The sequence below is a fragment of the Oryza glaberrima genome, chromosome 8 (genome assembly GCF_000147395.1).
Source record: "Oryza glaberrima chromosome 8, OglaRS2, whole genome shotgun sequence".
NCBI classification, from domain to species: domain Eukaryota; kingdom Viridiplantae; phylum Streptophyta; class Magnoliopsida; order Poales; family Poaceae; genus Oryza; species Oryza glaberrima.
The window spans coordinates 18,188,647-18,201,211 of record NC_068333.1 but is presented as its reverse complement, the minus strand read 5'-3'; the positions used below and the strand labels follow the sequence as shown (position 1 = coordinate 18,201,211).

General features: G+C 40.7%; 1 protein-coding gene across 1 annotated transcript; it reads left to right on the top strand.

Moving 5' to 3' along the window:
- Positions 1 to 5,073: 5,073 nt before the first annotated feature.
- Positions 5,074 to 12,322, top strand: LOC127781711 (putative 1-phosphatidylinositol-3-phosphate 5-kinase FAB1C). Its single transcript, XM_052308721.1, has 11 exons — positions 5,074 to 5,716; positions 6,089 to 6,805; positions 6,892 to 7,045; positions 7,122 to 7,460; positions 7,849 to 8,658; positions 8,746 to 9,077; positions 9,158 to 9,284; positions 9,397 to 9,555; positions 9,657 to 11,129; positions 11,229 to 11,486; positions 11,654 to 12,322. The coding sequence occupies exons 1-11, from the start codon at positions 5,448 to 5,450 to the stop codon at positions 11,906 to 11,908; spliced, it is 4,893 nt and encodes a 1,630-aa protein (XP_052164681.1). The 5' UTR covers positions 5,074 to 5,447; the 3' UTR covers positions 11,909 to 12,322.
- The last annotated feature ends 243 nt before the right edge of the window (positions 12,323 to 12,565 follow it).

The following is a 12,565-nucleotide window of genomic DNA, read 5'->3' as shown; positions in this document are numbered from 1 at the left end:
CGGCTCACGAGCGGAGGGACGACGGCGGCAGCTCGTGGGTGGAGGACCGGCGGCGCAGGCGGTGGGTCGTGGGCAGAGGAGCGGCGCGACAGTCACCGGGCGGAGGAGTCGCGGCACAGGCGGTGGGGTCACGGGCGGGGAGCGGCGTGGGCGGTCGCCGGGCGGAGGAGGAGCCGCGGCACAGGTGGCGGGGTCGCGGCCGGGGAGTTGCGCAGGCGGTCACCGAGCGGAGGAGCCGCGACACAGGCGGCAGGGTCGTCAGCGCGGAGCGGCGCGGGCAGTCACCAGGCGGAGGAGCTGTGGCGGCGCTTCTTCTCCGATAACCTCCCCGGCCCAGATCTGGTTGGTGCCACCTCTCTACCTCCCTTCTTCCTCCTCTGCCCGCTTTGTCTGCCGCCGCTGTGAACTTCGGATGGGGGCTCTGCCGCCGCTGTGAACTCCGGATGTTGGCGGGAGAGCGGCGGTTGCGATTTGGCGTGGGGAGAGAGGAACGCCAAAATTGGCATTCCTCTCTCCTGTTTTGGCGATCAGCTACTTTTGGCATAGCCGATGGAGTATTTGCTGGAGGCCGATTTTTCACTCCCATACGCTATTTCTCAGATGGAGGATTGGATGGAGCATCTGCTGGGGATGCTCTTACTAGATTAGAAAACATGAATGATCCATTTTATGCTCAGTATTTAATTATGTACCAGAATCAATTAAAAAAGCTCAAATTAATTTGATGTCTTCCATTCCTACTACATTAGAAAAGATGGATTAATTATGTATTTGTAAAAGTGGTGATAACTCGACAAGAGCAAACTCAAAAGTAAAAGTTGGAAAATGTGCCTAGGTGTTTCAAAACAACTCATATTTTGAAAAAAAAATGAAAATCACAAGTGCGCGTTTGAACCTGAGAAATTTTGGAGGAATTTCACATGAATTAGTTTAAATACCATGAAAATTCTAATTTTCCAAAGAGGTGATAAAACAACTTACATTCAAAATCGAAAGAAGCAAGATTTACTTACGTTATGCAACGCTACCATGACTTGTGGGAACTAAAGATAAATTAGTAGTACCATGACTTGACTCTAGAGTAAAGTTATGCAAGGGCTGCCACACACATTTGAAATAATTATCCTGGCTAATTAATTTTTTTTTCATTTTTTACTGACTGGATACTGATCTTTATAAGAGACCATATTTTTCTACATCCTGTATATACCTAGGTAAATTAACTTTTTTTTTTGGAAAAAAAAGTAGATAATCGGTTTGAGTGCTTCATTGTTACTAGAAGATGGAGATAGTTTTTTTTACATGGTACTGCAAGATTAACTTCAGAGTTTATTAAATATGTAGTGCCGATCTTAACAAATTAATCAATAGTAATATTTCAATAAAAATTAAACCTATTTATGCCTTTCGATTTGAATTAATTTTGTACCAAATTTCAATTAAATTATGGTATAACTTGCGTATAAGATATCCTTTAACGCACACATGATTATAAGTATCTTTCATAATCATATTTTTATAAAAAAAATAAGAATAACACAAATTAACAAGTACTCCCTCTATTCCATTATTCCATTTTGATTATCACCTAAGATTTTTGAGGTATTCCCAAATGATTATTCTCTGTCAAGCGTCTCTTTATTTATTTGGACAAAGAGTAAATAAAGAGTAAATGAACATCATTAAATGTGCTACATGCAGCTACCCAAGATTAATTTCTATTGGTGTAAATATTTAAAATTCTATACAATTCACGGGACAAAAAGCGATGTAGCATGTTAATTGATAAGAATTAACTACAGAGTGATGAAAATTTTATTGTCCCTAATCTCTGCGCTTTTTCTTAAGTGATGATCAAACAAGGATGAAGGGAATATTATATTTCTAACCTATAATAACAAAACTTAATTACTCCATATAATATGTTAATGATGTGAGATTGTGATACGCACACACCCTAACAATTTAAGAAAAGACAGGAGTATTTATTAAACCCCAATAAAATCGCTCGCTTCACACCACACAACAGTTAGCCGACAATCCATGAGTTAGCCACACAAGATTGACATGGTCCTCCGACTATCCGACCATGCATGACACACACCACATCCACTTTCGGCTTAACTGATAAATATACTTTGATGTTATAAAATCCTCCGGCTGTGTTCAGTACCTGGGGATGGGACTAATCCCTCGCGTAAGTGGAACGGGATGACTCATTAACACATAATTAATTAAGTATTAATTATTTTTTAAAAATAAATAGATATGATTTTTAAAGTAACTTTTATATAAACAATAATCCGTTTAGTAGTTTTAAAAACGTGTGCGCGGAAAAGTAAGAGGTGAGTTGGAAAAGCCGGGAAACTAACTCAACCTAAGGATGTGGGCCATAGAAATTATGGTGCCCATATTTCATCATATAATTGGGTTCTCTCAACTGTCACGGTAGGAGTATTACTTTGCGACGACTAGTCGTATTTATTAATTTTGCTCCTGATTCCTAACACGTATACACTGCCCCTTTTAAATGTGCGTATATACGTATGTCTTTTGAGGGCAGCGCAACACGACTTGAAAACACCACCCAAAAATAAAATTAGCAGCCATATGTATCAGAATATGCAATTTTCATTGATAAATAATAAATCCTGGTTGATCCATTGGTTAAGTTATTTCGGATATAATCAAGAGGGCACTGCATTTGCATTGTAAATAGTACTAGTTAAGAAGATTAAAAACATTAGTATTGTACACATTTTCGAAAACAAACGTTTGATCATGCAATGCGAATTGGAGCGAGAAAATAAATTATTCCAACCATAAATATTAGTATTAGTATTATTGTGACTTGTAATGCAGAATTCATATCTAGACATTTCTTTTCCCGTGAAGTGAATTTAGCTTTATACTTCCTCCGGCCTTAAGTAATAACTGTCACAGTTGACCATTATACTTTTAACTTTTGCCATAACCTAATTTTAAATGATTAGACATATCATATGACAATGTTTAGGATACAACATGCTTCGTTAATATAAAATACTTTTGAAGTATTTATACATTTAATTTATTTGAAAAAAGATGGGTATTTGAAGACATAGGAAGTAGATGTTTGTCAATTGTCACCATGTTTCTTTAACCGAAAACAACATGGTGGCCTCTGTTGTTAAAAATTTGTATATAAGAAAAAGAGTGCAATTATAAGGAGATTGATAAATATTTATGTAATTATTTGTACAGCACCAATTTATATCTCGATACAAATAAACACCCTCATGCTACCCTCATGATACAAATAAACACTTTGATGGTGGTATTTTTTTTTCTGATTAAGATACATATTTTTTTATCTTGATTCTCGTTAGTACGATTTTCAAACTATTAAACGGTATGTTTCATACGAAAACTTTCTATATACATGTTGATTTTAAATATTAAATAAATTTATATTTTAAGTGTGAAATAATTAAAACTCAATTAATCACGTATTAATGGTTTTCCTTTGTTTTTTATGTGTGCCTTAATTTTTTTTATCTTCGTTAAAAAAGAACACCACCTCAGACCATTCGTACTAATATTTTTTTTTCGACCGTTCGATCAGTTAGGGTCTTAATTTTCTATTTAATCTGACAACCTATCCGTTGTACCATTAGGTTCGTATTTGATCAAGTAAACTCCCTCACTCCGGTTGAATACTCACTAAAACATAGACAACTCAATGCTCATGATACGTTATTGTTGACTTTACCTTTTGACCTTCACATTTACTTTTGAAAAGTATATCAAGATATTCCATTGAAAAATTATAAGATCATATTAAAAACATGTAATGATAATATATTTTGAATTAAGTGTGTGTATGTGCATGCCTTAAAAAATTACTATTAATTAAAGGATCGCATGAGAAAACACCGATCATATGAGTAGTCATTGATGCATGATTTTCTACGACTATTCGTATGACGGTGTTAAGGCGATGATATGAACAGTAGAAAATTCTTAGGCCATGTTTAGATCCTTAAAAATGGTAAAAGTTTTACCATTTTGAAGCACTTTTTGCCATTTTGAATCTAAACACTAGTAGCAAAACTTGGCAATTTGGCATTGGGCATTTGCTAGTCTATAGTAACAAATTGTGCCAAAAAGTGCTTTGGGACCACTCCCTCTCTCTTTCTCTCTCACTTTAGTGTTAGAATGGCAAAAGTTTAGGATGCATCTAAACACCAACTAGTACTTTTGCAATACCAAAACTTTTGCCACCAAAACTTTTGCCATTTGCCATTCTAAATGGATCTAAACAGGCCCTTAATGGCGGAACGAAATAAGGGGAAAGGAGGGAAGAGGGTGCTTTTAATGTTCACCAGATTCTAGAGCGTGTGTTTGAGAACATATTTGTGGATATGCGAGTACTACCTCCCTTTTCAGTAGATAACATTGTTGACTTTTCAACAAATATTTGACCATTTATCTTATTAAAAATTCTTATGTAAAAAATTAAATTATGCTGAAAGAACATCTCATAACAAATTAAACCACATTAAAATAAATAATAAATATATAAACTTTTTAGTAAAATAAATAGTTAAACCTATATAGAAAAAATGAACGACGTCATTTAGTAAAAAACTAAGAGTGAATGGGTTAAACAAAGTATTCGCGGGTATCACTGTACATGTACGAGCTGTTTGTAAAGTACTCCCTCCGCCCAAAAAACAAACACTGGTTTCCGTACCTAACGTTTGACCGTCTATTTTATTTAAAAAAATTATAAAAAAAATTTAAAAAGACAAGTCACGTACAAAGTATTAATTATGTTTTATCATCTAACAACAATAAAAATATGAATTATAAAAAAAATTTATATAAGACAGACAGTTAAAGTTGGATACGAAAACATAAAAGGTTTGTCTTTTTTTTTTTTTTTTTTTACACGGAGGGAGTATGTATGAGCAATAAATACCGCCACATTTTGTGTGTTTTAGTGTGACGCAAGAGGCCTTAAGAATTGCCGTCGCCGTCCTTCATCCCCGCAATTAAACCCCCCCCCCCCACCCCCCCCCCCTCCTCTTCCCTCCCTCCCTTTCCCCTCATTTCCTTCCGCCATCGCTTTGCGTTTGCACCCCCACCTCCCTCTCTCTCTCCGGCGATGCTCTCCGACGACACCCCCCGCCGCACCATCGCCGCCGCCTCCTCGTCCGCCTCCGCGCGCGCGTAACCCGGCACCGCCGCAGCGACGGGCAACCTGACCTATGCCCCCCGACCAGTCCGGCATTGGCTGACCCCCTAATGCCTCGCCACTGACTAACCAAACCGAACCCTGTACATATACCCGCCGCCGCCTTCGTCGTCGTCGCCGGTGAGGGATTTTAGCCTCGGCGGACGCGAGCCAAGGCGTGGTTCTTCTAGAGTTTTTTGTTTTTTTTTTTTATATTTTGGTGGTGGTGATGGGAGTGGTGGAGTTCTCGGTGCTGGGGGCGGTGCAGAAGTTCAGATCCCTCATCGCCGGCCCCACGCCCCCCGCCGCCGCCGCCGAAGGCGAGGAGGTGGCCCTGCGGACGAGCGGCCCGCCGTCGCCTGCGACCCCGACGAGATCGCGCAGCGGCGCCGCGGACACGACGCCGCCGCTCCCCGCGAGGCCCGGGGGCGGCAGGCGCGCCATCGCCCTGCGCCGCCAGATCTCCTCGCCGCAGCTGCTCCGCTGCCACGCTGTCAGGTACTCCCTCCATTTCCATCGCCTTCTCATGCCCTCCTTACGCTACCACGACTTCCTTTTTTTTCTTCTTCTTCTTCCTTGGCTTGCTATGGAGGAAAAGGGGAAAAGCGAGGTAGAGATTGCTTGGTATTATTATTATTATTAAGTAATTAAGTAATCACTTACATGGCATCTAACCTTTTCGATGGTGTTGGTGAATGGTGATACCACCTATTATTGACTAGTTTAGGTGTAGTGGATTATGCAACATATGCAGGTAGCACTCATGGATGTTCATGTATGCTTGTTGGTGTTAATCCGGCGCTGCTTTGTAATCGATTCGCAAATACTATTGTGCTGAATTTGTTGTGGTACTTGTTTTTGTGGATGCAGGCGAGGCGATGGAGAGGACGACGATGAGCCCGGGGTACAGTTTTTCACCCCAGGGAATGACTACTTACATGACTTTTCAGATACAGACTCTCTTAGCGTCAGTACTCCTAACGGGGTCGCCAGGTCCTTGACACCAAGCCCTCTGGAGAGCCCGACTTGGATGGTGGGGCACAACGACGCCTCGCCAACGTCCAAGAGGAACGAGCGCCTCAGCCTGGATTCTCTTGGTTGCGATACCAGGCTGAACGGTGGCATCGCAGACAGGAGTGGAGGTGACATGACCCGTTATCCTGCTGATTTCGATGCCAATGTCTGGCTCCCGCCATCACCAGAAGATGAGGGTGACGATGTTGAAGCGAGATTATTTGGATTCGACTACGAGGATGATGAGGCTGGGGACTCGGGCAAGCTTCTTGCTCTTGGTAACTTTAATACTAACAAAATAGTTGGTGTTGACACAATCACAGACATAGCTCACAAAGAGGGTCTGAGGAATGCTGTACTTGGGCATTTCCGGGCTCTTGTGGCTCAATTGCTTAAGGGAGAATGTATTGATCTGGAAAATGACAATGGATCCAAAAGCTGGCTTGAAATAGTATCCTCCCTAGCTTGGCTAGCTGCTGGCTATGTGAGACCAGATACCAAGAAAGGTGGCAGCATGGATCCTACTGATTATGTGAAAGTTAAATGTTTAGCATCAGGGGATCCAAGTGATAGGTATGTTCTTAGCTTTGTTGTTTGACTGGTTTTTACATGTTTGTACTTTCCATCATATGAAACTGATGGGTGTTCCTTTTATGCAGCAATCTTGTTAGAGGAGTGGTTTGCTCTAAGAATGTAAAACACAAACGCATGGTCTCTGAGCATGTGAATGCAAAATTGCTCATTTTAGGGGGAGCACTTGAGTATCAGAAGGTCACGAACAAACTAGCATCCATTGATACTATACTTGAACAGGTTTGTGTTTTCTTCATGGTTGTGTTGCATATATTTGTTGTTTCTTGTTTTGCTGAATGAAATACCATTGGTGCAGGAAAAGGAGCACCTGAGGGCAATTGTTGCAAAGATTGAGTCTCGGCGACCAAATGTGCTGCTAGTTGAGAAAAGTGTCTCATCTTATGCCCAGGAACTCTTGGCAAAAGATATTTCTTTAGTTCTGAATGTTAAGAGACCGCTTTTGGATAGGATATCAAGATGCTCAGGAGCACAAATTGCCTCGTCAATTGACAATATTGCTTCAGCAAGACTAGGTCAATGTGAATTGTTCAAGGTGCATAAAGTTTCAGAATTCTCATCAGGAAAACAGACAAACAGGAGGTCAATGAAGACCCTGATGTTCTTTGAAGGCTGTCCGAGGCGTTTAGGTTGCACGGTAATAATCTATTTCTGTTCCCTAAATATTCCATTTAGATTCATTTCACTAACATAAATTGATAACTCCTTGCTTGTATATTCAATCATACGCAGTAGTAGCACTGGTTCTGTAATTAGTTTTCAATTGAATATCTCATTTTACCTTTTACACTAGTTAAATGCCCGTTTTTTGCCACGAATAAAAATGAATCATTCCTGTTCAAAAGAAATGATTTTTCCATTGAATACACTGAAACATAATCACAATTCTGTTACAACGGGAACTAGGAATCAATTGTAAAATCAGCTTGTACACATTGTAGGGGGAGGGTGTCAGATTCACCATCACCATTGCATTCTTTTCAAAGGACTATATATTTCTGATCAATGTACCTCAACTTCTGCAGGTTCTACTGAGAGGATCATGTCGAGAGGAACTAAAGAAAATTAAGCGTGTTGTGCAACTTGCTGTGTTTGCAGCTTATCACCTCTCTCTTGAAACATCATTCTTTGCTGATGAAGGTGCGACTCTTCCCAAGGTTCCTTCAAGGCCAATGGTAGTGGTAAATGATATTCGAAGTGACCCAAGTAACTATTTTGCTGGATCTGCTGGTGTTGGTATTCCTCATGGACTTAAACCTGTACAAGGCAAACATTCAGAAGCTACTAGAGTCAATGGTATGTTTAAGGAAAATTCTATATCACCTGGCTCATTATCGTTGAATGAGGAAGGAGAGGGGGTCATCTCTGAGCATAGGGAATCTAAAATTCCTGTTGAACATATGAATTGTCATGATCATGATTCATTCCATGCAACTGAATCATGCAAAGGTCATAAAATATTTCCATGTTCATTGGATCATGACATTAGAACTTCAGATATGGTGATGCAATATCAGTATTTGAATGACTCGACACAACTTCCCATAAATGATGACCGTCAAGGCATGGTTTCAGGAAAGAAATTTCAAGAGGTAGACCACTATGGTCCCAAACCACATGATGATTATTTGATGGGAGATGCAGATGGCCCGAATGAGCTTTCTGGTGAATATTTTCCTGCTACTGACAACCATCAGAGCATCTTAGTTTCCCTTTCAAGCACTTGTATCCCCAAAAGCATGCTATGCGAGCGTTCTCAGCTCTTCCGCATCAAGTTTTATGGTAGCTTTGATAAGCCACTTGGGAGGTACCTCAGGGAAGACTTATTTGATCAGGTATTTCCTGTACAATCCGTATGTGCATTATCATATGGCCTTCTTATCATTATCATAATTTTTGGAAATGTTTTTTTTCATGCAAAGGCATATTGCTGCCCGTCATGCAAAGAGTCATCAGAATCACATATCAGGTGCTATACTCATCAGCATGGGAGTTTAACAATTAGTGTTCGGCGGCTTCTGTCTCAAAAGTTACCAGGTGAACGTGATGGTAGGATATGGATGTGGCATAGATGCCTCAAGTGCGAACCTAAGGATGGTGTACCACCTGCCACACGGAGGGTAATTATGTCAGATGCAGCTTGGGGTCTGTCGTTTGGGAAGTTCTTGGAGCTAAGCTTTTCAAACCATGCTACTGCTAACCGAGTTGCAAGTTGTGGACATTCTCTCCAGAGAGACTGCCTTCGTTTCTATGGGTATGTATCTGCTGTATCCTTCACCAATTAACATTGCTCAATCCTTCAATGTGATTTCAATTTATCTGCTAAATATCCAGGTACGGAAACATGGTTGCTTTCTTCCGATATTCTCCTGTTGATATTCTCTCAGTTAACCTACCCCCCTCAGTACTGGATTTCAATTGCCGCAGTCGACAAGATTGGATGAGAAGGATGGCAGTTGAGGTATGCAATTTTTCTAAGTTATGATGACCATGTTCATAGACTGCATCATATAGTTTTGCTGTGAACTTACTAATAATATGATACTCATATACTTGACTTTTGGCTTTTGCAGATATATAGCAAAATGGAGACCTTACATTCAGAGGTATATGATTTTCTTCATCATAATGAAAAGAGTGTTACATCAGAGGATGAGCCGGTGAAAGCAGGTGTTCAAAGGCAGATCATAGAGATGAAAGATTTGCTTAAAATGGAAAGAAATGGATATGAGGTAGTGCAACGAGATTTTCCTGGTTGTATGCGTTCAGGTTAAACAAAAGGTTATGTTATCTTAATATTGACCCCCTGTCTCTTTCTTTGTTTGTTTTGCAGATCCTGCTGTTGCCAGTTATTACAGATAGCAATCATTCTGTGCAGGTCTCTATTGATGTTCTTGAGCTCAACCGCTTGAGACGCGGTCTTCTCCTTGATGCTTACATTTGGGATCGAAGGCTTTGTTACATAGATTCACTCCTTAAAAAAGACAGTCATGTTTCAAATCCTGATATTTTCTTAGATGTCAGACTGAAAGAGTGGAAAGCTGACCTGCTTGTGGGGGATACAAAAATAGGAAAATCCACAAATTTGTCGCAATCTTCAGGAAGTCCAAGAAAATCCTTGCTATCTAGAGAAGGCTGCTTGAATGATACGGAATACAGGATGGGTGAGACAAATTCACAGATTGATCTTGTAACTCATCCTGTGGATGATGCAGAAGATCTGGACAAGGTTTTCCGCAGATTCAATGGAGAGACAGAGCAGCCAGTTACTACAGCTACAATGGGTAAGGAACCTGTTGAAAGGTTACCCTCACTTGCATCTATTTTTTCAGATAAGATTGATTTGGCATGGACTGGATCTAGTGAGATACAAGATGACCTTCTACAAGGTTTTACCAAAATTGATGAGTATGGATCGTTTAATTTCCCAGACAATCCAAGCTATGGGAATTCTGTAACCCCTGTCAGAATTCATTCATTTGATTCTAAATTTGCTATACACCAGCGAGAACGCAATGGATTGGCTCCTACTTCATTGCATCTGTCGTCATTCAGATCTGCTGAATATTTTGGGGATTTTACTAGTATCCTGAAAGATCCAATGCCAAACATACGGAGGGCTTGTTCTCAAAGGTCTCCTGGTGCAGTAGAGAAATTAAATGTTGTTCTTACCCGTACACTTACATATATCTCATCTGCTTCACATATGATCGATGATGGGGCACGGCTGCTGTTGCCTCAGATTGGGTATGAAGATGATGCTGTCATTGCAGTCTATGATGATGAGCCTACCAGTATCGTGTCCTATGCAATGACTTCACAAGAATATGTGCAGCAAGTCACACGCAAACTGAATTCAAGTTTGAGTTTCTTACACCTACCAAATGCCATTGACAGCAGCCATGGACTTGACGGGACCTTGCTCTCACAAGAAGACCATTTGGATTCTAAGGGAACTCACTTTAAGTTTTCTTTTGATGATGAATCGCCACTTTCTGAAGATAAAGCAAAGTTTTCCGTTACTTGTTATTTCGCAAAGCATTTTGCCGCACTTAGGAAGAAATGCTGCCCAAAGGATATTGATTTCATCCGTTCACTTAGCCGCTGCAAGAGATGGAATGCGCAAGGTGGAAAAAGCAATGTTTACTTTGCAAAGACTCTTGATGAGAGATTCATAATCAAACAAGTCACCAGGACAGAGCTTGAATCGTTTGTAGAGTTTGCTCCTCAGTACTTCAGATATTTGATGGAATCCCTGACTTCAGGTAGTCCAACTTGCCTGGCCAAAATCGTAGGAGTATATCAGGTTTGTTTTCTTCTCCTGTTGCATGATTTATCTGATGATGAATGAAGTGTATAGAGTATTCCCCTGGTTCTAACTTCTGCTGCCTTTTCTTGAGTTCAGGTTAATATCAAGGGCTTAAAAGGTGGTAGGGAAGTAAAGATGGACCTCATGGTGATGGAGAATCTTTTCTTTGAAAGGAAGATATCTAGAGTCTATGATCTAAAGGGTTCATTGCGCTCACGCTATACATCCAGTGAGAGTAAAGTCCTCTTGGATTCAAACCTCCTAGAGGCATTGCATACAAAGCCAATATTTTTAGGGAGCAAGGCAAAACGAAGATTGGAAAGAGCCGTTTGGAATGACACTTCTTTTCTTGCGGTATGTTGTTATGGAAATTAATCTTGATAATTCATCTCATATATATATTCTTATTTCAGACAAGGGATTGCACAAAATACTTATTTCTTGTAAAACTGCACAACTTCATGAATTGGTGCATTTTATATTACTGAAAATGACTGTTAATCATTTGAAATACTTTGCAGACAGCGGATGTCATGGATTACTCACTACTTGTTGGAATCGACGAGGAGAAGAAAGAGCTTGTCATTGGCATTATTGACTACTTGCGCCAGTACACCTGGGACAAGCAGCTCGAGACCTGGGTGAAAGCTTCAGGCATCCTGGGAGGCCCCAAGAACGAGTCCCCGACCGTCATATCTCCGATGCAGTACAAGAAGAGGTTCAGGAAAGCCATGTCAAAGTACTTCCTCACCGTCCCCGACCAGTGGTCCTCTTGACAGGCAGCAGCTAACCTTGATGATTTTTTTCAATGTAACCACCAGCGATCAGAATTCAGAAGCATCGCCACCACAATAGTTTTCAAGTAAAGATTCATAACCCATTTTTTCTGTGTCCCTATCACGAGGTTAGTCGTCGATTCATTTTGTACCCAACTTGTATCAGGTTGTAGTCAGTCAATAGTAGATAGGAAGGATAACCTCTCCCCCATGGACACCAAGCATGGTAATTTGCAGTGTCCCGCCACAGACAAGGAGAGGCCTGATCCATGTACATTATGACCCACATAGTTAACATGAAAAATCTGTCAGAAAGATTGATTCTTTTGAAGCTATCTGGCCTGTATTACGATGCTACTCCTACCTTGTAAAGGACACTGCAACTCTGCAAATTGAGGTTACTATATTATTATATACATTAATTCTTTCTTTGGTGACTGCATCGTAAGGGCATTAGCAATGCATTGCAAATATACAACTCAGCTCAAGAACACTTAGGAACATTGTTAGCTACATGTTCCAACCCTCACTTTTCCTCTCCTCTCTCTCTGCTCTATCCCTTCTCCACCGGCCGAACAAAGCGAGGCGGCGACCGGAGCGGCGGTAGAGCGGTGGTGTCTGGCGCTCCTCTCCCCTCTCCGGCGCTCCTTTCTCCGA

Coding starts and splice junctions, on each gene's coding strand:
- LOC127781711 (XM_052308721.1), top strand. CDS start 5,448: ATGGGAGTGGTGGAGTTCTCGGTGCTGGGGGCGGTGCAGAAGTTCAGA. Junction 6,806..6,891: donor TCAGGGGATCCAAGTGATAG/GTATGTTCTTAG, acceptor CCTTTTATGCAG/CAATCTTGTTAGAGGAGTGG. Junction 11,130..11,228: donor AAATCGTAGGAGTATATCAG/GTTTGTTTTCTT, acceptor TCTTGAGTTCAG/GTTAATATCAAGGGCTTAAA.